General features: G+C 47.3%; 1 protein-coding gene across 5 annotated transcripts in view; it reads left to right on the top strand.

Moving 5' to 3' along the window:
* Nucleotides 1-26899, top strand: part of tns2a (tensin 2a) — a 148308-nt gene that overhangs the window by 45492 nt on the left and 75917 nt on the right. For 3 of the 5 annotated variants that reach the window (XM_055664396.1, XM_055664395.1, XM_055664397.1), the window contains exon 2: nt 19191-19305. In XM_055664396.1, coding sequence (XP_055520371.1) covers nt 19191-19305 — 115 coding nt within the window. Of the gene's footprint in view, nt 1-8535; nt 9069-9123; nt 9424-19190; nt 19306-26899 lie in introns of those variants that run through there. The other 2 variants (XM_055664398.1, XM_055664399.1) reach the window with 2 other exon arrangements.

Genomic DNA, 26899 nt, shown 5'->3' with positions numbered 1-26899 from the left:
CTGGGGGTTCTGTTTACTTCTCTGCCTTTTAACCTGTGACGATAAGCGAGGTAGATGAATTGATCAGAATAAATCCACACCTCCATTTGTTCAGCAGCAATTTAACCCCCTCCACCTCTCAGAATGGATTTTGACTGCAACATCCATTCACCAAGAGAGCAATCCTGAGCTGCCATCTACCTCAGACTTTTTTTAATTGGACTTTACCTTGCACTAAACGTTATTCCTTTTATCCTGTATCCGTGCACTGTGGACGGCCTGACTGTAATCATGTGATGTCTTTCTGCTGACTGGTTAGCACGCAACAAAAAGCTTTTCACTGTACCCCGGTACACGGGACAATAAACAAACTAAACTAAACTAACTAATTTTGTGTGAACTCAAGGAGATCCTTGTATCCAAGAGAGTCGAGAGCGTTTTATTGCCATATGTCCTGAAATGGAACAATTACATTTGTACTTGTAGCAGCAACAGATACATTTGTACTTGTAGCAGCAACACAGCTGGTTGTAAAAACAGTACTCAATAGACAATATAATATACAAACAAAACAACTCAATAAATAAAAAAACAATACAGTGCAAAAACAAAACAAAGCCCAAATACCCTAATGCAATCCAGGCAGTTTGTAGTTCAGAGGCTAGTTGAAGTTGGTAAGATTTAATATCCAAATGATTGTTGGAAAGAAGCTGTTCCTGAACCTGGAGGTCACGGCTTTGAGACTCCAGTACTTTCTTCCCCATGGCAGGAGCGAAATGAGAGTGGCCAGGGTGGTGTGGGTCCTTGATGATGCTGGTTGCCTTTTTGAGGCAGTACTTTACCATGATCTGAAAAACCTTAAAATGCATCAGCTCCTACTGATTGTGCCCACCTAGAACTCAGTACCTTAGTTTTTTTGTGTTGGGAAGGGTGTAAAGGATTTTTGAATGGACATTTTTATCCAAACTTAACCAAATGGGTGCTGTGGGAACATTGCAGAGTTAGCTTCTGTAGCACACAGCGTTGCAGTTGCGTGCCAACCTCTGGTTCGAGTTAGTCAAAGCTATTTAAATTGTCTTCATTTCCAGCTGTGCAGTCTCCTGGGCAAACCTAAAATTAGAAATAAGAGTCGGCCATTTGGCCTTCAGTCCTGATTCACCATTCAGTCTGATCATTTGCCTCCAGTCCACCTCTACTCCTACCCAACCCCTTCTCTACCCTCCCACCCTCTCGGAATCTCCTGTTTCTCTTTCTCTTCAAAAAATGCATCAGTCTCATAAATACATTGAGCAACTGGCCTCCACTGTCCTCTTGTGTAGAGAGGCCTGTGGCGGCCCAAAGAGTGTAAAGACATTTCTCCTTATCCCTCTTCCTGACTCCTGAATTAACTAATCCTCTATCCATGCCACTTTGTAAATCTCAATCCCATTAGCCCAGATTTTATGGAGTATTCTGTCTATTGGATCCCCCTTTTATATCCTGCTAATTACCTCCTTAAAAAAAAACCCAAGAGTTGGAAGTTCACAAAAAGAAATGCACGTTTCCTTTTGATGAATCAACATCGGTTCTGCCCAGTAATATTTTGGTTTTCTTGTCTTGTCCCAAGAAGAGATTCCAGCATTTTTTCAAGTGCTATCGTCAGGCCAACTGGATGGCTTTCCCTGTTTGCTCTTGTTCTTGCTCCAATCACGAGTCATGAAGATTATATACCAGTTTATGTCCTTTGCATTATCAAAGATAAAAATCTTCTAATATTAAAAAATAATTCAGAAAACTGGGAGGTAGAAATGAATTGAGGAAGCTCAATAAATAAAATAGAACGAGAGGCAATCTGTTTGAAACATATTGGGTTCTGAGGGGGCGTGACAGTTGAGGTACAGAGAGGGTGTCTCCTGTCATGGGGAATCTGGAATTATGGTGTACACTGTCAGAATACGGGAGTACCATTGAAGACAAGTCGGAATTTCTTCTCGGAGAGCCATTCATCTTTGGAAAATCTCTCCACCAGTGAATTATAGTACATTGTTCATAGTCGGTCCATGTGGCATAACATTTAAGGTAGTTATGCAGGGAATGGAAGGGGTTGATGAAATACTGCCTGACGCAGGGCTGGTGAGAGTTGTCAATGCTCTTGTCCTGAACCACCAAGCCAGCACAGAAGTGGAATTAGAAGAGATAACATGAGGAAGACGAAACGGTCTTGATGGGCGACATGTTTCAATGGTGGAATGCTCTTTGGTTGGCATCTCTTGGGGACAAAGCGAGTGGGGAGGGATATTCACAATGTCCACATCCAGACGCACCACTTGCAAACTTGTAAGTTGCGATGGATTCTGAGGTGGCTTTCCCTCATCACCAGGGACCCTTTATGACAGGCAGCACTTGAAATTAAGAGCAGGGTTTGGGAGGGAAGTTTTGCAATGTCGATGCGCGCGACCCCTGCCTATAAATTCCCATTGGGCCAGACCGATCACCAAACAGGACTGGCACCCAGCAAGGAGAGGCCGTTGACTTTCGAAGTTGTACGGTGGTGAAGATTTCACATCAACACACGCTAATGGTCCGGGCTGTTGTTTCATATCTCTAGATGCCTCGTGTTTTCTCTTGCTGGGGATAATGCGTATTTCATTTATGTAACTAAACCAGCATGGAGCATTTCCTTGGCATTTTGTCCACACGACAGAACTGATTGCCATTCTTGCAAGTCGTCACATGCACAGCTTATAGATTTGTTCGCTTGCCAATGATGCTGAATGTGGTTCATGACTCACTTCTATCATGAGCGATATTGGAGATAAGGAAATACTCTGGATTTTCTTTACTCCAGTTTCAGTCTGGGTGAAGGAATCTTCTGCTTATTGCTTCTTACTGGTTGTGAAGCAGGAAAAGGAGTAGTCCACATGATCCCTTGTGCCTCCTCTGCCATTCAATAACCCTCAAGATCATGTCCAATCCTCATTCCTTGGTACCCAGAATAAAAGCAGAACAGTTTGGATATCTCAAAGATAGACACAAAATGCTGGAGTAACTCAGAGTTATTCAGGAATGGGTGACCCTTCTTCAGACAGTCTCGACCCGAAACGTCATCCATTCCTTCTCTCCAGAGAGGCCACCAGCATTTTGTGTCTATCTTTGATTTAAACCAGCATCTGCAGTTCTTTCCTACACATTTTGGATATCTCAGCAGGCTAGGTAGCATGTGTGGATCGAGAAACAGACTTAACTGTTCATAGACCTGAGCCATTAACACTGTTTCTCTCTCCACGATCACGACCTGTTGTGCTGAGAGTTTCCAGCATTTTCTATTTTTGTTTCAGATTTATAGCATTTGCAATTTGTTTGCTTTCCCTAATTCCAGGAATCTGCCTCATGAATCAACATCGCATGCAGCTCCCTCCCTCTTTCCTCCCAGCTCTCTTTCCTCTCCTTCCTTTTCCTTCAGTTAGTTTAGTTTAGAGATACAGCGCCGCAACAGGCCCTTCAGCCCATCGAGTCTGCACTGACCAACAATCCTCGCACATTAACACTACCCTACACATACAAGGGGCAATTTTAACATTTACACCAAGCCGATTAACCTACAAACCTGTACATCTTTGGAGTGTGGGAGGAAACCGGAGCACCCGGAGAAAACCCACGCAGGTCACAGGGAGAATGTACAAACTCCGTACAGACAGCACCCGTGGTAAGGATCGAACCTGGGTCTCTGGCGCTGTGAGGCAGTAGCTCTACCCGCTGCGCCACCATGCTGCCCATAACATTGATGGCACAGTGGTTCAGCTTGAACCAGAGAATATTAATCCTTTACCCACTGTTGGCATCACATATTCCTAGCCCAGGAGTGGCACAATTCATAGATGTTCTTGATCATTAGCCTGCTCCAGGACAGTCGTGTTCCTCATCAAGTGTGTTGTTGTTCCGTTGTGTCAGCAGGCTCCCTCTGGCAGTCTCCTGTTCCTTGCCGAATGGTACAAGACTCTTTCTGCTGCGCCCATGCCTGCTGATGGATGCAGATTGAGCATGTTTGTGTATCTGTGCAGCCAAAGGGGAGCAGTGACTTTTAACCCTTTCGTTTGTGCATTGGATTCAAACCCAGGTCACAGAGGTGAAAGGACAGTGACCTAATCCACAGCCCTCGCCTTTCCTAACATTCTCTTCATTTTTGCTCGTGACCGTTGACCCTCATCGAAGTCTGTCAAATCGTGAAAAGCTCTTTGTCGTGTGCTAACCAGTCAGCAGAAGGACAATACATGATAACAATCGTTCCATTTACAGTGTACAGCTGCTCCTCGACCCACGATGGGGTTATGTTCCGATAACCCCACCGTAGATCGAAAATATCGTAAGTGGAAAACACATTTAATACAATTTGATCACATGACTGGCAGTGAGCTGCGGCTCGCTGCCGTTGACCATCGTTTGCACCATCCTAAAGTCGAAATATCTTTTACGTCGAAGCATCGTAAATCGGGGAGCCCCTGTATCAATACATGATAAGGGAAGTAACGATTAATGCAAGGTAAAGCCAGCATAGTCCGGTCAAGGATAGTCCGTTGGACATCAAAACGGTAGATAGTAGTTCAGCACTGCTCTCTGGTAGTGGTAGGATGGTTCAGTTGCCTGATAACAGCTGTCTCTCCCTCCTAACCCCATTCTCCTGCCTTCCCCCCCATAATTTCTAACACCTGGACTAATTAAGAATTTTTCTCACCACCTGCTTTGTTCTTCTCGCCCTTCTCCCTGCAGGAAGATACGACAGGGAGAGCAGTTAGAGTGACAGAAAGTTGAATGTTTATCCACAGAAGTTAAGACAAGTGGGGGAGAGGTAGAGGATTGAGGGTGGCATTGAGTAAATGGATTCAGTTCTGGTTGAAATCACTTAGAGAATGCCAGGTATGAAATGGCCTTTACACGGGAACACGAGTCTTGGAATATAACAGCAAGTGAAATGAGAAGCACTCTGTTCCATGAGCTGACTGTGATATTTGGATGCTTACTTTGAGCGATGTTGCAAAACCAATTAATTCCTACCTTTAACCTCCAAGTAGTTTAAGGCAACTTACTTGGAACAACGCTCAAGAATTTGCAGAGTGAGCAGCTTTGGAGGGGAGCCCAGGCAGACGGAAAGGAAGGCTGCAAAGAACCCTGGATCTTTGAGTGTGTGGACTGGTTCAGTGATGTTCTGCAATGCTTCTGCTAAAAATATTTCAGATCTATAAACACATGGCACTGGCTTCACTCAGTGTGTTGGCAGCTGCTACATCTGACAGGAGCTTGTGTAAACTGTGTGCTGGTTATTAACTCAAGATATACTGCAGAGGCATATTTGACTAGAGTGGTCTTAACGGTCACCAGGCCACACGGGAAGGACTTGCTTTAGTGATGGATGCCGTTTTCTGCTTCTCTGTCCATGGATGGTCCTGCTCCCAAGCCTCTCCCAACTCCTGGTCATTCACTGTGTTCCCCAGCTGAGCCTCTGTTGTGTTGCTACTAATGTTCTGATCACAATGAAGATTGTTTGGTGCTCTATCCTGCCTGCCTTTGGGCTATCCGAGTCCGACTGCTTTTTCAGCAAACACGATCTGGGTGCTACGGGTGCTGTCTGTGTGTGGAGTTTGTATGTTCTTTCTCCCACACTCCAAAGATGTGCAGGTTTGTAGGTTAATTGGCTTTTGTAAATTGTAAATTCTCCCTAGTGTGTAGGTTAGTGATAGTGTACGGTGTGATCACTGGTCGACGTGGAAACGGTGGGCAAAGGGCCTGTTTCCACACTGTATCTCTAAAGTCTGGTCTAAATCCCAATACTCCATTTGCCTTTCTCTCTTTTGCGACCCTCTGCATCTCTTTGAGTGAGGTTACTGACAGAAAGACAGCACTCCAATATTCCAAACCATTTTTTAAATCTTACCCCCCTGACTAAAACCATGCAGGCACTAACTGCAGCCGTTCCTCGGGTGATGTTTGGAAAACGTTTTCCAAAGTAAAATTTTGTAAATCAAAAAGTCTAAGCAAAATTTGTTACTTGTATGTTTTTGGTACAAAGTACAGTCTAGTTTAGTTTAGAGATACAGCGCGGAAACGGGCCCTTAGGCCCACTGAGTCCCCGTTCCCCGCACATTAACACATTTACCAAGCCAATTAACCTACAAACCTGTACGTCTTTGGAGTGTGGGAGAAATCCATGGTCCCAGGAAGCCGACGCTTCCGACTCCTTTCCCTGACCGGAGAGCAGACAGGCACAGGTGGAGTGGCGGATCACAAATGCCGACATCCTGGGATGGGATGGGAGATTCGTGATCCAATGACCTAACGGCACGCCCAGTAACAATGCCCAGCTAGTCTTTGTGAACACTGGTATTCAGAGCCATGATTGCAATGCCCTTAGCTCCCACGTCAACATACATTAGATTACATCTGTCATAGCTTAGGTGGATGTTAAGAATGATCAGGCACAGTATGTCTGAGTCAAAATTAAACTTGCTGGTGTCTGTGGATTATGAGTAGGGAGGCAATGGACTATCTTGGGGGAAAAAAAGATATGCGATGGGTTTGTTTATGGATAGAAGATTGAACAGTATTCTCCAGGAACAGGCCCTTCGGCCCATAATGTCCGTGTTGAACATGATGCCAAGATAAATGAATCTCATCTGCCTGCACATGATCCATATCCCTTCATTCTCTGCATATCTAGAAGCCTCTGAAACGTCACTGTCGTATCTGCCTCCTCCAATACCCCTGGCAGCGTGTTCCAGGCACCCACCACCCTCGGCGTGTCAAAGAAAACTTGCTGCGCAAATCCCCTTTAAACATTGTCCCTCTCACCTTAGTCTTTCGAGTGGGAACATATTCAAAGGCTCGCAGTAAATTTATAGCAGGTGTGGCTAACAGTTGTCAGAAGCCACAAAGGAAAAAGGATTTGGGAGTGACCATTAATCCCGATCTGACGGCATCTTGTTGCTGTGCAGCGGTTATTAATAACCACTTTGTAAGGGCCCAAGGATGTGATAAGGGCAGTGGGCCAGAAGTCAGAAGGTGAGGTTCTGAGAATCGACAGTATTCAGTATGGCACCAACATTGGCTGTTGTGTGAGAGACCAGGATGATCATCGTTCTTGGTCTGTGTTACGTAAAATGAGTGCAGTGAGTGGGGTGCACTTTCATTGAGGGATTGGGGTGGGGGCAGGATAGTGGTGGTTTGTTCCACTGGGAGGGGGGAGGGGGGGGGATGATGTTGAATTTTAAATAAAGTCTTCAGTAAGGTTGAAGTAAAAGCTTCCATCGGAAGCTGCTGGAGAGGTGGGCGTCAAGTCCGGTGATTCTCAACCATGTGGACGAGCTGCTGGTTGAGCCCTGGATGGTACAGGTTAGCAGGGAGAATGCCACCATGGCCTCACTTGGAGGGGAGGGATGCTGCCTCCTCATGCAGTGTTCAGCTTCTGTCCTGCTCTCTGTTTTCAAGAGAGAGTTGGATAGAGCTCTTGCTATAGTATCAAGGGACTCGGGGGGGAAAAAGCCGCAATGGGGTACTGTTTGGGGATGATCAGCCATGATCACATTGAATGGCGGTGCTGGCTCGAAGGGCCGAATGGCCTACACCTGCATCTATTTTCTATGTTCCTAAAACATCAAGAGGGTGATTGACCAACCTGGAAACTCCTCGGATTTGACCCTGAGTCCCAATAATTTGCAACAACTACTGGGGTGACAATGATGTGTAGGCGAGATCACGAATGTCCTCCTTTCGTCTGCTAGTTCTTTTCGGTAGACAAGAGTGCTGGAGAAACTCAGCGGGTGCAGCAGCATCTATGGAGCAAAGGAAATAGGCAACGTTTCGGGACGAAACGTTGCCTATTTCCTTCGCTCCATAGATGCTGCTGCACCCGCTGAGTTTCTCCAGCACTTTTGCCTACCTTGGATTTTCCAGCATCTGCAGTTCCTTCTTAAATGCTAGTTCTCTTCAGTGACTTTTCTGTGGCTGGCAGACAAACCGCTACTGACCAGCCACCTTCTACTAAGGACCCCAGATACCTCGGCAGGAGAGTGAAGGACATCTCTTTCATGTGTCACCTATGTGGTCAATAAATTCAGAAGAATGCAGGAAGATTGCTCCCGATGTTGGGGGAAGTCCAGGACAAGGGGTCACAGCTTAAGGATAAGGGGGAAATCCTTTAAAACCGAGATGAGAAGAACTTTTTTCACACAGAGAGTGGTGAATCTCTGGAACTCTCTGCCACAGAGGGTAGTTGAGGCCAGTTCATTGGCTATATTTAAGAGGGAGTTAGATGTGGCCCTTGTGGCTAAGGGGATCAGGGGGTATGGAGAGAAGGCAGGTACGGGATACTGAGTTGGATGATCAGCCATGATCATATTGAATGGCGGTGCAGGCTCGAAGGGCCGAATGGCCTACTCCTGCACCTATTGTCTATGTTTCTAATGGACGTTGAAATGTCGACGCTACAGTGCACGCATTTTCCCTTTAAAGTCTCGGCTAAAGTTCCACACTTAAATTTAGCCAAGAAGCTGCACCTATGTTAACAATAGATATACACAAACTGACTCCACTGATGTTTTCATGAGGGAAACTTAATCTAACAATTAGTGTGAAGATTTGATTAGAGTGTCCGGCTAATATGTTGCTGACATGGATATTGAATTATTAATTCAATATCCACAAAAAGTAGGAGTTATTCCTGGAGCCTGTATTCATTTGTTGTTTTTTTTTAAATGTCTGTGTTTCTCTTGCCGCCGTGCCTCGAGAAGGGGCACCTTATCAGCCAGTTTCCTCCGCTTCCTTGTGTGCCAGGGTAATGGTTGTGTGGACAGAAGTGTTTTCTTGGCAGAGTGCAAGCTCTACCGAGGCGGAGAGGCCAAGCCTGCCGCTGCTCTCCAACGCTGGAGCGGCACAGCCGCCTTACAAACGCACTTTGTGCTGCTCCACACACAGACAGACCTTCAGTGTTCCACTTTGCTCCTTGTAGTGTGAGGAGGAAGGGAGAGAGAGAGAGGGAGGGAAAAGAAATTCCACCGAGCCTCGCAGACTGCAGAATGTCGACCCTGCAGCAAGCCCCAAGAACAGAGGTTGTGCCTCAGGTAACTGCTCTGTGGGAGGAGTGGGAGGAGGGGGGTGTGGGTGAGTTTAGGGTGGGGTTGGCTGTTTTTATTCCAAAAAAAATAAACCAAGGGCTTTGCTGCTGTGAGCTTGCGTCAGGACGGGAGATTGAGGAATTCTTAAAAGCTCTGTGACTTGTAAATGTGGCCCAAGAGAGCGAGTGCTTGGGAGTGTTTTAACTCTTTTGGACTGCTTTGTGAAGGGGAGCAAGGTTTATGTACTGACATGCTCGCATTCTGGAAGTGCATGCTTGCTGTTAATAGCAGTGCCTGACAGGATGCTTTGGAAATTCTTCTGCACGACGAAAGCAGTGTCCTGGTGAAACCGACTCTCATGGTAATTCCACAGACTTAATCTTGACTCTGTTGCAGTTGTGCTGTTTGTAAAATTGCTGCTTTTTCTCTGTTCGATGGGACATCTCGGTGAGGTGGGTCTGTGAAGAGGGATAGCAGCTCTAAGGCTGCAAGGGATTAATCATTAAACTAGGTGAGCGAGGTAGAAGTGTTTAGTTTGTTTTGCTGTGTTTTCTGTCAGCATGCCAGTGGTAGATGGAAAATGAGGCACATAGAAATTGACATCAAATCTCCCCATGGCCTACTGGGGAATTGTCCCTCTGACTCGAGGGTTCGGTGACAAAAGTGGGACCTGGGGGTTGATCCGACAGAAGCGGGGATCTTGCCTTGAAGCAAATGTAAATGTGTGCAAGTGGCATGCTTGTCATCGAGCTGTGGGCGTGAGGGCACAGAGGAGGTTTCCTTTCCTTGGGTTTGAAGGGTTGGGGATATGAGGATGCACCCAACTTGTAAATGTCACCTTCCTTGCCGGTGTGAAAGCAGGACACCCACTACCTGTTGCAATGTGTTTTGCTAATGATACCAATGTGGCAGCATCTGGCTTCTGTGGGCACTAGAGTATTAAAAAAAACACAAAAGTACTGGAAGAATCCGGCAGGTAGGCAGCATCTGTGGAAGGTAAAGGACAGACGACGGGGTGGGTCATTTCTGACTGAAGAAGGATGCCGACCCAAAACGTCGTCTGTCCATTTTCCTCCACAGATGCTGCCTGACCCGCCGGGTTCCTCCAGCACTTTGCGTTTTGCTCCAGATCGCAGCACCTGCAGTTCCTTGTGTCCCGTGGGCACTAATTGTTTGCTCGTGCTCTGCCTACTTGCTGCCCTTTGCCACCCTGTACTGCGATGATGGAACTGGCGATTGATTTCCCAGGCGGCTATAAAAGCCCTGCGGTCCTCGTTGAAGAACCATGAACGGCCTGGGAAGAGGTGAGGGGGAGAGGGAGGGGGGGAATGGAGGCTATAGGTGGCTGGGCTTGGCTATCAGTAGTGATTTTGCCGATCTCTGGGTTTAAAACAATCGATCCTGTCCTTATGAAATCCTTTTCAAGCCCTCTCCTGGCTTCATAGTTTTTTTGTTGTTGAAGGGTATTACTGTTGTCTTAGTTATAAAAGGGCCTCTCACACTCTGAATGGGCGAGGTCCTCTTTAAGCCACTACAGTGCCTTCATTATATCACTGGGATGGAAACTGTTACTGTAGCCTTGACATGAGACCTGTTACACAATGTGGGCATTTTTTTCCCCCTGAAATTCCCTCTGATTTATTGCCGTAGGGCACCTTTGTAAAGAATGGGTGGATTTTTCAGTACATTAAATGCATTAGTCATAAATGTATGACATACTGCCAAAAATCACGTAATAGGCCCTATTGAAATCGAAGCTGGGATGATTTCTTCTTCTTTCATGGAAAAGTAAATCCTTCTCATTAACCCTTTCCTTGGCGCAGACCTCTGTTCAACAGGCTGGCGCTCCATGCAATGCACAGGGGGCTGTTGAGATCAACCAAACCCCATGTTCCATCTCTTGGGCTGTGATGGGCCCAATAGTTTCTTTCTCGGGGAAGAATGGATAGAGTTCAGAAGTAGCTGAGTTCTCGGGAAGAGAAGGAAGCCAGTGGGATGTGTGTGTTTAACTGCCCTTTGCGAACAGATTGCTCGGAGGTCAGGGCACCAAGCCACGGTTGTGGCTGACAGAATTTCTCTTTGTTGCACCTCAAGGTTTCTCCATGTGGTCCCAACACGGTCCTTGTATTTCACTGATCAAGACAAGTTATACCGCTAATGCTTTTATGTTCGATTCATGGAGGAATCTGCAAGAAATGCTGGAGTAACTTAACGGGACAGGCAGCTGGGGAGAAGGAATGGGTGACGATTTGGGTCGAGACCCTTCTTCAGAAGGAATGGGTGACGATTTGGGTCGAGACCCTTCTTCAGAAACGTCACCTATTCCTTCTCTACAGTGATGCTGCTTGTCCCGCTGAGTTGCTCCAGTATTTTGTGTCAAGCAGGGAGAGTGTGTAGCAGGAGCAGGACCTACTATAGTGGCCATTATGAAAATGCAGGACTTGATACTGGTACAGCAGGGACTTTGAAAGCTGAGGGAAGGAATGAAGGCGGTTTAGTCCACATCTGGTCTGTCTTTTAGCCAAGGGGACAGTCTTACTCAATTCACTAAAATTGCCTTTTGTTGTCTGTTTATTGTGGACCAGGACCCCTGGAGGTTAAGGATGTTCTGCAGCAATCTCTGCTTGCCGCAAAGTGGCAGCAGATTCGGAGAAGTGAACTTTGCGGATTAGCTCGGAGGCCTTTTCGGGGCAAGAATTGGCCTTCATGTTCTGTACCAGCGCTGCCCTGTTGCTGCTGTGCGTGAGGGACAGTGGATATGTGCGTTAATGAGACCTCTGCATCTGCCAGCAACATCTGGCTGTAAAGGCCCCATGGGTGATCAGGCAACAGCTGCTGACACCATTCACTCAGAGAGGGTCAAAGGAGGACCAGGTGCTTAAGGCCCTCTACTAGAGGAAGCCTTAAGGGGAAAGGAGAGTGTCGGAACTGAAATCTTCCCACATAAATTTGGACTTGAAAACAACAAGCAGTCACAATATCCAAGTGACTGCATTTTATAACATTAGGGCCAAGATGCTGGGTGTACCTTGTGATTTGATGCTGTCTTATGTTACCAGGGCAGGCAGTAGCCCTTGCTCCTGACATCCAAAAAGCTTTTATTTAACGTACGATCAATCCATGTTTCCAATTGTTTCATGCCTTTCATGGGTGAAGGGATGTTGAGTGTGAGGCAGATCGCAAACACAGTGAGCCGTGGCCATCCCTGATGATGACGTTTTCAGCCTCCCCACCCCATTCCTGTTTCCTTCAATGAACGTGACAGGAGGCAAGGCTGCAAAGCCTTGTTCTATTCTGAATTTGCAATGTGAATTATTATGTGGAGCATTGCGGGCCTTTAATGGGTCGACTTTGCTTATATAGGGGTTTTTTTGGCTTCAAGGGTGGGTTATAGAGTCCGAGTTAGGGCGCTGAAGGCTCTTTGCCAGGGTGCTGGCTCTTGTTTTCATCGGCTGGCATAGGAGGGTCAGTTTTCCAGATAACCTAGTCTTCACGCACGGATGGCAAACACGCAGTCTTTGTGTGGGCTTGAGTTGGGGTGAAGTGTGTTGGAAGACTGTTGGAACACTGCAGGGAGCCTGGAGTTATGAGAGGGTGAACATGAGTAGATGAGTCTGACCCTGTTCATTCCTTGCCCTCGCAAGCCTGCACGTTCCTGCAGTCGTTAGTTTGAATTTCAGGAGCAGCAGCATTTTGAAACCGCCTCTTATTGTTTGCTCCTCTCACTCCCTTTGCCCAGAGATCCACTAACTCTCACCCAGTACAGAACAATGGTTGACCCTGGCTCCCCACTGTTCTGTACATCCTGAAGCACTGCAGTGGTTCAAGCTCACCTCCGCCTTCTCAAGGGCAATTGGGAAAGAACAATAAATGCTGGCCTTGTAGCATTGAACGTGCCCTGAAAAATGAATAAAAACCGGCTTCCAAACAATGGCATTGAAACAACAGCATGAAACCCACTTTTCACGCAATGTCAAGCCTTCACTCTGAAGAATTCATTCTTTAAATTATTCTAAGACAGCCGTTCTGGAATCAATGTGGCAGGGGCAGGCTGGCCTGTTGGCAGCGTGCCTGGCATTTTCTAGTGTGGGCGAGAATCTTGCCACCAATCTGTACTTCCCAAGTTTAGGCTGGGACTTGCTCAAGTCATTGTACAAAATGTTTGTCCTCACGTGTGTACAATAGCAGGCAGGCTAACAGACCCTTTCCTGATGTGCATCTGCTTTCTGTCCATTCAGTCATGGCCTGCAAACAATTTCCTGTTCAGGAGGTGCTCAGCAAACCAAATTAATTGACTGTTCCCAAGAGGCAATAATAACCTACCCTGTACATCTGGGCATCCATCAGTGATGCTAAACTGTATCTTCCTATACTTTGCAGCATCTGTAAACCAGTTGAAATATTGAAACTGAGATTGGATTTATTTATGCTAATCTAGAGTCAGGCTCCACTTACGTGCAGTGTTGTGATGCAGTGGAGTCTGGTTTTCTTGAAGTTCCCTTCCTGTTTATTCAGGACATGACTATGAGGCTGGGCTGTACAGGAAAATGACAGTAAGTAAGAATTGTGGACAAAATCCACTTGTTTAGCAATAATTATTTTGATTCCCAACTTAGTGAACCAGTCTGAAGAAGGGTCTCGACCCAAAACTTCACCCATTCCTTCTCTCCAGAGATGCTGCCTGTCCCGCTGAGTTACTCGAGCACTGTGGCGCAGCGGTACAGTTGGTGCCTTCCAGCGCTTCCAGCGCCAGAGACCCGGGTTCGATCATGACCTCTGGTGCTGTCTGTACTGAGTTTGTACATTCTCCCCGTGACCGCATGGGTTTTCTCCGAGATTTTCGACTTCCTCCCACAATCCAAAGACATATGGGTTGGTAGGTTAATTGGCTTGGTAAATTGTCCCTAGTGTGTGTAAGATAGTGTTAGTGTGCGGGGATCGCTGGTCGGTGCGGACTCGGTGGGCCGAAGGGCCTGTTCCCGCACTGTATTCAGATTCAGATTCAGATTCAATTTTAATTGTCATTGTCAGTGTACAGTACAGAGACAACGAAATGCATTTAGCATCTCCCTGGAAGAGCGACATAGCAAATGATTTGAATAAATAATAATAAGTGTCGGGGGGGGTGGTGATTGGCAGTCACTGAGGTACGTTGTTGAGTAGAGTGACAGCCGCTGGGAAGAAGCTGTTCCTCGACCTGCTGGTTCGGCAACGGAGAGACCTGTAGCACCTCCCGGATGGTAGGAGGGTAAACAGTCCATTGTTGGGGTGAGAGGAGTCCTTGGCGATGCTGAGCGCCATCCGCAGACAACGCTTGCTTTGGACAGACTCAATGGAGGGGAGCGAGGAACCGGTGATGCGTTGGGCAGTTTTCACCACCCTCTGCAATGCCTTCCGGTCGGAGACAGAGCAGTTGCCATACCATACTGTGATGCAGTTGGTAAGGATGCTCTCGATGGTGCAGCGGTTTCACCAGGATCTGAGGCGACAGATGGACCTTCTTCAGTCTCCTCAGGAAGAAGAGACGCTGGTGAGCCTTCTTGATCAGAGTTGAGGTATTGTGGGTCCAAGAGAGGTCATCGGAGATGTTGACTCCCAGGAACCTGAAGCTAGAAACACGTTCCACCTCCGTCCCGTTAATGTGGATGGGGGTGTTAGTGCCGCCTCTGGACTAAACTAAACTAGTGTGTGAACGGGCGATCGCTGGTCAGTGCGAACACGGTGGGCTGAAGGGCCTGTTTCCACGCTGTATCTTTCAACTAAACTCTTTTGTGTCTATCTTTAATGAACCAAGAATTCGATTGGACCAGATTTGTTCTACGAGCAATGATTTGCTTTCCTGTTTCTCAGCAGTGTATTCTGCAGCTTGTGCTGCGTGCATCCAGGGTTAGATTCTGGGCACTCGCTCCCCAGATGGCAATTGAATGAAGAGCCTTTGGGGTCATGGGCCATAAACAAGATGCACAAAACGATCTGTGCCATCAGGATCTGCAAGTTGCATTGCTCCTGCTTATCTACCATCCTTTTCAATCTTGACTGCGTCTCCAACCAGATCCACACTTCCAAATCTGTAGAAGGTTATCTTCCTCATTTATATTTTTCCCTCTGGAAAGTTTCAAGACTTGTCAATTGCTGGAAAAGGGTCATGGCGTCCATGCTTGGAATGTGAAGGAAGGAGCTGCAGATGTTGGTTTAAACCGAAGATGGACACAAAAAGCCGGAGTAAGCCAGCGGGTCAGATAGCATCTCTGGAGAAAAGGAATAGGAATAGACTGAAGACGGGTCTCGACCCGAAACGTCACCTACTCCTTTTCTTCAGAGATGCTGTCTGACCCGCTGAGTTACTCCAGCATTTTGTGTCTATCTTTCATGCATTGTATGCTTCTTTAACCCTGGCCCTGTTCCATTGTTGATTGAACTGAATGGGCAGCATGTCAGTGGACAGCCCTGACAGTCACCGTGCATGCTATAGGATGAAAGTACAATCAGCACCATGAAACAGCCTGGAGATGGGGAACAAGAGCTGGTCCATGCAATCTTGTGCTTTCCATGTATAATTGCGCAACTCAGCAGCCAGTTCTGAGCTTGAGCCATGTCTTTTAATCAGAGATGAAGTAAGTTATTGGTTTGGGAGAGCCTAGTTTAGAGATACAGCATGGAAACAGGCCCTTTGGCCCACCGAGTCCGCGCTGACCAATGATCACCCATACACAAGTTCTATGTTTACTTTAGACATACAAGAGGGGGGGGGGGGGAGGTAGCGAAACAGAGCAGAGACTTCGGTCTAGTTTTTATCAGTGATACAATGTGGAAACAGGCCCTTCGGCCCACCGAGTCTGTGCCGACCAGCGATCACCCCGTACACTAGCACTATCCTACACACTAGGATCAATTTACAGAAGCCAATCAACCTACAAACCTGCACGTTTTTGGAGTGTGGGAGGAAACCAGAGCACCCGGAGAAAACCCACGCAGTCACAGGCAGAACGTGCAAACTCCACAAAGACCCTCTCATTTCGAGGGAAAATTGTGCCTGGGAAATATCGGAGGGAATTGTGGACCAGAGGCGACTACTGGACTTATTTTGATGTTTGATATGGGTCATTGTGAAATTTCTCATTTTTCGTTTACCCCCTACCCAAATTTGGCATGGCTTTTTAACCTCGTTTTGTCTCTCTCCGGAGGTCACATTACCTGACCTACATTTTCCCAGCATTTTTTGCTTTTATGCTGAATAAATGACCTTTGGGATTAGCCATGCTGGAGCAAACTTGATGTTTTTGAATAACTGCTATTGATTTTTCATTCCAGGTTTATTTAATTACTTAGCAGGGTTTGAACTTGTGTCTGCAGGTCACTGGGCCAGACCTCTGGATGCTCGCCCAGTAATCTAATCACTGTGCCATACCCAGCCAAAAGAGACCTTTAGTATATTAATAGATGGCTGCATTCATCTGACCTCCCACCCAGCTGGTATTATAACTGAAGCTTTGAACTGTTTTCTTTCATTTTACTTGTTACTTGGGTCTTGCTCACTCGCTTGTGGGGGAATGAGCAGGGAAATATTTTACCAAGCATGATGGTGTCAGATCTACAGCTGTGAGCCAGCAACCTGTGTCACCTCCCTCCCCATCTCCCATTGAAGTAACGGATGGACCTGTGCCAACATTTGCCCCCAGTAATTCCACGAGTTAGGTTGAAAGGCGGTTGAATTAAAACTCTATCCAGTCTGACGAAGGGTTTCGACCCGAAACGTCGCCTATTTCCTTCGCTCCATCGATGCCGCCTCACCCGCTGAGTTTCTCCAGCATTTTTGTCTACCTCTGCGAAGATTCACTTGGTTGATTGCTGGGCTGAAAGAGGTGGCTTATTAAGGAAAGTTTAGTTTAGAGATACGGCGTGGAAACAGGCCCTTCGGCCCACCGAGTCCATGCCGACCACTACCCTGCACACATGAGGGACAAATTTACATTTATACCAAGCCAATTAACTTACAACCGAAGATCTCGGAGAAAACCCACGCAGGTCACGGGGAGAACGTAAAACTCCCTACAGACAGTACCCGTAGTCAGGATGGAACCCGAGTCTCTACCGCCACCTTTGGTTGAGCAATTTGGGTCAATACTCATTGAGTTCAGAAGAATGAGAGTCAATCTTATTGAGGGGGATTCATGTGGTGGATATTGAACAGCAATTTCACTGAGTGGCATCTTAAATTAGGCGGGGATGAGGGGGGGGGTAGGAAAAATAGTGAAAGGCCTGGAGAGAGTGGATGTGGAGAGGATGTTTCCACTAGTGGGAGAGTCTAGGACCACAGGTTAAAGCTTCAGAATTAAAGGACGCTCCTTCAAGAAGGAGATGAGGAGGAATTTATTCAGTCAGAGGGTGGTGAATCTGTGGAATTCTTTGTGGAGGCCAGAAGTCAGTGGATATTTTTAAGGCAGAGATAGATAGATTCTTGATTAGTGCGGGTGTCAGGGGTTATGGGGAGAAGGGAGGAGAATGGGGTTAGGAGGGAGAGAGAGATCAGCCATGATTGAATGGCGGAGTAGACTTGATGGGCCGAATGACCTAATTCTGCTGCTATCACTTATGATCTGATGAATGTATTGCCACTGTCTACATTATTTTGTTTTAGCATTAGCTGTGCATAGAGGTAAAGCAGCGGGCAGCAAGGCTCTCCTCGCTGTGGTTTTCTGTTGCCCAGTGAGGCACAGACTTAACCCTTACCTTAGACCTGAGCACAAACTCAGACCAATCTCTCCAGAGCTCGGCATCTGGCCTCTGCTACTCCAGTTGTGTTTCTTGTGCTCCTTGAGTACCTATCCCTTGCTCGCTTATTGTACATGTCTCAAGAGCACGCTACTCGTTGCCCAGTCGATCTCTGTGCCCATTTGGATTTGAGGGTAGGGGGTGCTTGGTAAATGGGAGGCAGAAAAGATAAAGAATAAGAATAAGGAGTAAGCCATTTAGAACGGAGACGAGGAAACACTTTTTCTCACAGAGAGTGGTGAGTCTGTGGAATTCTCTGCCTCAGAGGGTGGTGGAGGCCGGTTCTCTGGATGCTTTCAAGAGAGAGCTAGATAGGGCTCTTAAAAATAGCGGAGTCAGGGGATATGGGGAGAAGGCAGGAACGGGGTACTGATTGGGGATGATCAGCCATGATCACATTGAATTGCGGTGCTGGCTCGAAGGGCCGAATGGCCTACTCCTGCACCTATTGTCTATTGTCTATAAAGGTAGGGCAAGCAATACACTCACACGTTGATACCTGAAGAGTGATGTTGTTTGTTGAAAGTCAAGTGAGATGGGACTCGTGTGTTACAATTTGATGCCATTGTGATTATTTTGAGATATACTGTAAGTACGCACTCATTTCTCCCACCACCCTAGTCACCCTGTTCCTTCCCCTCCACCATATGCACATCTCCCATCCCCAAGCTCCATATTTCCCGTTTATCTCCCCTTTCCCTCCCCCTATCCTTTTCCTACGGCTTTACATTTCATCCTTCCTCTCTCCTTATCTAACATACCTTTCTCTCCTTTTCACCTCTAGCCTCTAAATCCACCCATCTGCTGATCAACCTCCCCTCCTCGCCTGTCTCCATCTATCGATAAAGGGCCCTGACGCAAAATCCATGTTCTCCAGAGATGTCACCTGACGTGCTGAGCTACTCCAGCACTGTGTTTTTTGGAAAACTGGCATCTGCAGTCCATGGTGTCCTCACCGATCACTTGCCTGGCTTTGCCCAACTCCCACCTCTCATTGTTTAAGAAGGGACTGCAGATGCTGGAAAATCGAAGGTAGACAAAAGTGCTGGAGAAACTCAGCGGGTGTGGCAGCCGCTCCCGTCCCACTACATCAGTCTGAAGAAGGGTCCCAACCCAAAAGGTCGCCTGTCCATTCCCCTCCGCAGATGCTGCCTGACTCGTTGAGTTTCTCCAGCACTTTGTTTTTTGCTCAAGATGACAGCATCTGCAGTTTCTTGTGTCTGCCAAGTATCTTGGATCAAGTGTAAAGTGTGACTTTAATATCAGAGGGATTTGCTTCAGTGATGCTAGACTGTGATCTTAACGTCCGTTGGATGTGAGGCTGGTACTAATGCATGTCTCTCTTCTTTTGCACAGCCTGGTAAGGTCGACCCCCCAACTACACACAGCTTCAAGGAGAAGACATTTAAGAAGAAGAAGCACTGTGTAGCCTGCAAGCAGCCGATCACGTCCCAGGGGATCTTATGTCGCGGTAGGTGAAGCCCTGGCAGCAGAATTTCTGCCAATTCCTGAAACTTCAAACTGTTTTCCGAGGGGAACAAATCCGTCGGGTGTCAGACACTGGTTCAGTTTTTCATCGGTTGTCTTTTGGGAGAGGCATTACACTGTGGAATTCTCTGCCACAGAAGGCAGTGGAGGCCAATTCACTGGATGTATTCAAGAGAGAGTTAGGGCTAACGGAATCAAGGGATATGGGGAGAAGGCAGGAACGGGGTACTGATTTTGGATAATCAGCCATGATCATATTGAATGACAGTGCTGGCTCGAAGGGCTGAATGGCCTCCTCCTGCACCTGTTGTCTATGTTTCTATGTCTGACCTCTCAGGTGGATGTGGTGCCCTCTTAAAGAAGAGCAGGGGAGTCCTGGACTCATTTCCGACATGACACCTGTAACCTCAAGTCACCTCAATGGCTGCAAAGGACTTTGGGGCTCTCTGACAGGAAGGTGAAAAGAACTTTTGAGAAATGAGCCCGTTAAAAATATGACTGCCCTTTCCGTCTTCTGTAATTGCCCTTCCCCCTTACCCCCTTACCCCCAGGCCAAGCATCAACTATGATGGATCCAGAAACATAGAAAAATAGGTGCAGGAGTAGGCCATTCGACCCTTAGAGCCAGCACCGCCATTCGATATGTTCATGGCTGATCATCCCCAATCAGTACCCCGTACCTGCTTTTCCCCCATATCCCTCGATTCCTTTAGCCTAGAGAGCTAAATGGATGTTGGTGGTGTGCTTTCCTGCAGGCCTGTGCTGGCTCGGCTAATTTGACTTGAACTTTGTTCGCCTTTGGCCTTCAGCTTTCCCGCATCAAGGGTTATATGTTGTTTCACTTTAGATTATCGTCACGTGCACCGAGGCACAGTGAAAAGCTTTTTGTCACGTGCGGTCCAGTCAGCGGAAAGACAATATGGAAAGACAATAACGACAAGAAAGACAATAACGGGTTTATGGGAATTGCAGGGCAATGAAGCAGAGACACAAGCGACTGCAGATGCTGCAATCTGGAGCAAATCAAAGAGCTGCTGACGGAAATCAGGAGGCCAAACAGCATCTGTGGACGGAAATGGAGCATCAATATTTTGGGTCAAGATCCTTCTTCACTCTCTTGGTCTTACCCCTGCCACAGATACCTTCACCCACCCCACCCACTCCCCCATCTACTGCACCTCCCTCCAACCTCATCTACTGTATCCGTTGTTCAAAATGTGGACTCTTGTACATCGGCGAGACCAAGCGTAGACCGGGCGATCGTTCCGCTGAACACCTTCGCTCAGTCCACCTGGACCTACCTGATCTCCCGGTTGCTAAACACTTTAATTCCCCTTCCCACACTGACCTTTCCGTCCTAAGCCTCCTCCATTGTCAGAGTGAAGCCAATTGCAAATTGGAGGAACAGCATCTCATATTTTGCTTCGGCATCTTAAAACCCAGGGTTTTGAATATTGATATTGGAGAAAATATTATCTGCTGCAAAAATGAGATGCAAACAGATAATGCACAGCACACCAGTTGCCTTCAGAGAGGGAGAGGGGGGGGAGAGAGTGAGGGAGAGGAGAGAGAGAGAGCGAAGAGAGAGAGAAGAGAGAGAGAGAGAGAGACTTCAAGTAACCCCTGCACTCCCTCTCTCTACATCCCTCCCCCACCCAAGTCACCAGGTTTCCGTTCTCACCTAGCAAACAGCTAACAATGGCCTGTTTCTTTTGCATATCTTTCTTTCATTTGTTCTATATCTCCCTCTACATCACCCTCTATATCTCTCGTTTCCCTCTCTCCTGACTCTCAGTGTGAAGAAGGGTCTCGACCCGAAACGCCACCCATTCCTTCTCTCCAGAGATGCTGCCTGTCCCGCTGAGTTACTCCAGCATTTTGTGTCTATCTTCAGTTTAAACCAGCATCTGCAGTTCCTTCCTACACCCCCCCCCCCCTCCCCCCCCCCCCCCCCCCCCCCCCCCCCCCACTGTTCTGTTCTCTCCATCTCTCCTTTTATTTCTACGTTTTCTAGTTCAGACGAAAGGTCAGCCCGGAAACATCAACTCAGTTTCCAGCTTCACATACTCAGTGTAGCCTCCTGAGTATTTAAGGCGTTCCCTACTTGCATACTCGAGAGCAGCACACTAGCTCCAGCAAAACTAACATCTGATAATGCCTGCATGACAATGTCAAATACCTGAAGTTTATAGAGCAGCTGTGATAGGCGTGAAAACAAAGAGTTTTAAAGAGAATACCATATATCTTGATATCACTGGGGAGATCACAGCAGCGGCAGTAAAAAGACTACATTTTTTATCCCCTCCTCTCTTGCTCTCTTTGCTCTCTCTCTTGTTCTCTCTCTCTCTTGCTCTCTCTCTCTTGCTCTCTCTCTCTCTTGCCCTCTCCCTCTTGCTCTGTCCCTCGCTCAATCTCTTTCGCAATCTCTCTCTCTCGCTCCCCCCCCCTCTCTCTCTCTCTCTCTCTCTCTCTCTCTCTCTCTCTCTCTCGGTCTCGCTCTCGCTCTCTCTCCCTCCCCCTCTCCCTCTCTGAAGGTAACTGGTGTGCTGTGCATTATCTGTTTGCATCTCATTTTTGCAGCAGATAATATTTTCTTCAATTTCCGGCCTTCCAAATGGGCCCTGGATCCTATCAAATGGAATTAATCAAAGTGGCTGGTCATTAACTGGGCTGTTTTTTTTAAACACTGGAAAGTCCCTGCATGTAACTTGTTGAGTGAAACATCCTGCCTTACAGTAAATGCTCCTTGCTCCCACCCCTTGAGCTGTTTAATCAGTCATGCAACAAATGGGGGTTGAAGTTGGCAGCAAATTCCTCTCAGGGGTCTCGACCCAAAATGTCACCCATTCCTTCTCTCCAGAGATGCTACCTGTCCCTCTGAGTCACTCTGACGTTTTGGTCTGAAGAAGGGTCTCGACCCTAAACGTCGCCTATTCCTTCGCTCCATAGATGCTGCCTCACCCGCTGAGTTTCTCCAGCTTTTTTGTCCACCTTCCAGCTTTTTGTGTCTATCTTCTCTCAATGGAAGCAGGCACCGGATTGATGACCAGTGTGACATTCAGACTTGGATGTCCTGTAAAGTGGTTGGCGATTAAAGCATTGGTAAATAGATGAGTGAAAACAACAGAATGGTGCAAGGTTGTAGTGTAAAATCTGACTTGTGCAAAAGAATATTAAAGTCCGATAACGGAATAACTGAGCGAGGTAGAATTAAGCATAAGAGTACGTGGTAGCATCTCCGGGAAGAGGGTGTGAAAGAGGTGCTTGGTTCAGTAGTCTAATAGCAGTGGGAGAGAAGTTATTCTTAAGTCTGGACATCCGAGCTTTCAAGCTCCTGTATCTGCCAGATGGAAGAGAGAAAAGGGAATGGCTGGGATGACCAGCATCCTTGTTGACACTTCCAACCTTCCTGATACAACTTGCCATGAAAATGGACTGGATGGAAGGAAGTGATGATCCTGCAATGGACTGGGCTGTGTTCACCTCTCTGCAGGTTCAGGCGGTCAAGAGCAGAATAGTTGGCGTACCACACCGAGATGCATCCTGTCATAATACTTTCTATATCGCATCTGTAAAAGCATGAGAGAATCCTCTTGGACATATCAAACCTTCTCAGTTGCCTAAGAAAGTAAATGCGCTGATACGCTTTCTTGATCACTGCACCAGTGTGGAGGGACCAGGTTAGGTTGCTGGTGGTATGGATGCTGAGGAACTTGAAGCTGTCGACCTCCTCTACAGCAGCCCTGTTAATGTGGGCAGGGTTGTGTTCGCCCTCTCGTGCTTCGGTCAACAATCAACTCTTTTGTCTTGCGGACTCTTAAGTGGTTCTTGGTTCTTGGTTTCTTGGTCCTCCAAAATATTCCAAATGGAATGTAAGCTGGAGGTGGTGAAGGGAGGGCTTAAGCCAGAAAGGGTTATTGGGAAGAAAGAGCTACTTTAAATTTAGTTGCATCTGGTTGGGTAACTATAGTTGGGTGGAGATTATTCCATGCTTTAATTGTGCGGGGGAAGAACAAATTGCTGTACACATCTGTCTTTGTAGCTGGGATCACAAATTGGACTGCCAGGTTAGAAAACAGGAGTGCTAGGTTATTGCCCTGACACCATGACGCACGCTAGGTTCTCGATATCTTTCCTGTCCTTCCTTGCATCTTTGTTGTCGACCTGGGCGACCACAGTGGCGTCAGTGACAAACTTAAAGATTGAGCTGGAGTTGTACTCGGCTGTGTAATCGTGGGTCTACAGGGAATAGAGCGAGGGACTGAGCACACAGCCCGGCGTGGCACCATTGTGGATGGTCAAGGTGGAGGAAATTTCAGAACCGATTGTAACCCACTGAGGTCCTCTGGTCCAGTTGCAGATGAAGGCCGCAAGGCCAAGGTGCAGGAGTAGGTGTTTTTAATGTCATGGTGAGAAGATAGAGGAGTGGGTGACCAGAAACTTGGTCAATGAGGAAAGCAATGAAGAGGTGGAGAAGTTTAGGGAGGGGATTCCAGAGCTTGTGTCCATGCTGTCAGTAGTGGAGCAATGAAAATCAGGCTTTAAAAAGGCCGGAATTGGCAGTGGATAACAATCGTGGAGGCTTATTGAAATGATAATGTCTCTTTCTCCTTCTACATCTTCTTTCTTCTTCCTACTTTTGGACTATCTTTCTATCTCACGCACCACTTGTGTCAATCTCTTCTTTTCTACTCTTTTCTTCCTTATTCCTGTTTTGCTATTAAATAAAAAAATAAGAAGTTGTATATGAAATGTAATATGTCAACAAGTATTAGGTACTGAGGTACCACAGTATTGTACTTACTTCTTTAAAAAAAAGATGATGATGGGGGGGGGAGAGGAAGAGGATTGTTTAAGTGGAGATATTGATTAATTAGGAGCCATGGTAGGGCAGGCAAGAGATCAGTACAAGCTCTGGCACAAACAGTAGAGTTGTGGATGTGCTCAGGAGGAAGTAGGCTACGGATGCTTTGGGAGAAATTATTTGGAGGATATCTGTGGATGAGATTTTGCCAGGGGAGGCAGAGGAGAGCGGAGTTGTGCAACTGCACAGTGGTGGCAATGGGTCGTCTAAGTGATGGTGTGGTGAGGCAGACCCGTAATTCTCGAGCTTTGCCGAAACCCTCTGGTTCATCCTCAGACACGACCAGAGGAGGGAAAGAGACACTTGTTGGCAAGCGGAGTTTAGTTTAGTCTGAAGAAGGGTCTCAACCCGAAACGTCACCCATTCCTTCTCTCCAAAGATGCTGCCTGTCCCGCTGAGTTACTCCAGCTTTATGTGTCTATCTTAGTTTAATTTAGTTTTGTTTGGCGATACAGCGCGGGAACAGGCCCTTCGGCCCACCGAGTCCGTGCCGACCAGCGATTCCTGCACACCAACACTAACCAACACAGACTAGGGACAATTTACATTTAAACCAAGGCGATGAACCTACAAACCTGTACGTCTTTGTAGTGTGGGAGGAAACCGGAGATCTCGGAGAATGTACAAACTCCGTGCAGACAGCGCCCGTAGTCGGGATCGACCCAGATCTCGGGCACTGTAAGGCAGCAACTCTACCCCTGCGCCACTGTGCTGCCCAGATTTCTGTGAGGAGCTGCAAACAGTGGTCTTGCAGCTCACAGTCTAGAGGCTGAAGGGAGGCCTGGCACACAAGCTGCAAAATCGAATCCTGATTAACAACACAAAGAGAGGAAACGACATGTAATGACCTTTAATAGAGTATGAACTCACTCACCACATTTACAGAATGCTAGCTGAGAGGGAATGTCAGAAATAATCAGCAGCTGATGGAGAGAGAGAGAGAGGGGGGGGGGGGTAGATGGAACGGGTGGGAAGGAACTGCAGATGCTGGTTTAACCGAAGATAGACGCAGAAAGCTGGAGTAACTCAGCGGGACAGGCAGCATCTCTGGAGAGAGTGAATGGGTGACGTTTCAGGTCTGAAGAAGAGTCACGACCCGAAACGTCACCCATTCCTTCTCTCCAGAGATGTTGCCTGTCCCGCTGAGTTACACCAGCTTTTTGTGTCCATCCTCATTTATTTATACTGGTTTTCTCCCCTTTACTCTTTCATTCCAGAGTAAGGGTCTCGACCCAAAACATTGGCAGTCCATTTCCCTCCACAGATGCTGCCTGATCCGCTGAGATTCCCCAGCACTTTTTTTTGCTGCATACGCCAACATCTGCTGTCTCTTGTGTCTCCAGACCTAACATTCCTCCCCTTCTCAGCTCTCCCTCAGCCCTCGGGCTCCTCCTCTTCCTTTCTTCTTCCCGCCCCCCCCACCCTGCATCAGTCTGAAGAAGGGTTTCGGCCCGAAACGTTGCCTATTTCCTTCACTCCATAGATGAAGCCGCACCCGCGGAGTTTCTCCAGCACTTTTGTCTACCATTGAAAACATTGACTCCTGCTTTTCCCAAAATCCTGACCCGTACAAAAGGACTCGATGTAATTTTTATACCTGAAACGAGAATGTTGTGTTGAAATTGTTTTTTTGATGTGTACGGAAGTGTCGTGGTTGACTTGGCATCTGGAAGGGAGGTTGTCTGTCCAGATGGTGCAAGTTGGAATCCTATCATCGCAGCCAGGGAATTTAAATTCATACAATTAAATAAATATGGAATTAAAAAAGTTGGTCTTGCGAACAGTAACCATAAAACTACCAGATTGTTGTTAAAATCCTTTGAGTTTATGAATGTTGAACAGGGTAGGAAATCTGGATCCATACCCTAGGCGGCCACGGTGGCATAGCGGTAGAGTTGCTGCCTTACAGCGCTTGTAGCGCCAGAGACCCGGGTTCGATCCTGACTATGGGTGCTGTCTGTACGGAGTTTGAACGTTCTCCCCGTGAACTGCGTGGGTTTTCCCCGAGATCTTCGGTTTCCTCTCACGCTCCAAAGACGTACAGGTTTGTAGGTTAATTGGCTTGGTGTAAATGTGAAATTATCCCAAGTGTGTGTAGGATAGTGTTAATGTGCGGGGATCGCTGGTCGGTGCGGACCCGATGGGCCGAAGGGCCTGTTTCCTCGCTAAATCTCTAAAATAAAAAAAAACCTAATCTATACCACGTGCCTCCAGACCCAGAATCACTAAAATGACCCAGCAAGCCACTGCTGCCCTTGAGGGTGCCAACGCAGTTAGTGCGCCACCTCCCTCCCATTGGTATTGTTCCCCCACACCCAGTTGTTACTCTGACGTGGCTGAGCTTGCCATCTCTGGAGATTTGAACCCACTCATCTCATTTTGCAGGGCAACTCATCAAGGCTCCAGCAGGCTGGCCTGATCTCAACCCGCTCTACCTTGTTTAGTTTACAGATACAGTGCGGAATCAGGCCCTTCTGCCCACCGAGTCCACGCCAACCAGCGATCTCCGCACATCAACACTATCCTACACACACTAGGGACAATTTTACATTTACACCAAGCCAATTAACCTACAAACCTGTACGTTTTTGGAGTGTGGGAGGAAACCGAAGATCTAAGAAAAAACCCACGCAGGTCACTGGGAGAACGCACAAACTCCGTACAGACAGCACCCGTGGTCAGGATCGAACCCGGGTCTCTGGCGCTGTGGGGC

This window comes from Leucoraja erinacea, chromosome 40, assembly GCF_028641065.1.
Source record: "Leucoraja erinacea ecotype New England chromosome 40, Leri_hhj_1, whole genome shotgun sequence".
NCBI classification, from domain to species: domain Eukaryota; kingdom Metazoa; phylum Chordata; class Chondrichthyes; order Rajiformes; family Rajidae; genus Leucoraja; species Leucoraja erinaceus.
The sequence above is the reverse complement of the archived record's forward strand: the minus strand, read 5'-3'. Positions and strand labels throughout refer to the sequence as shown.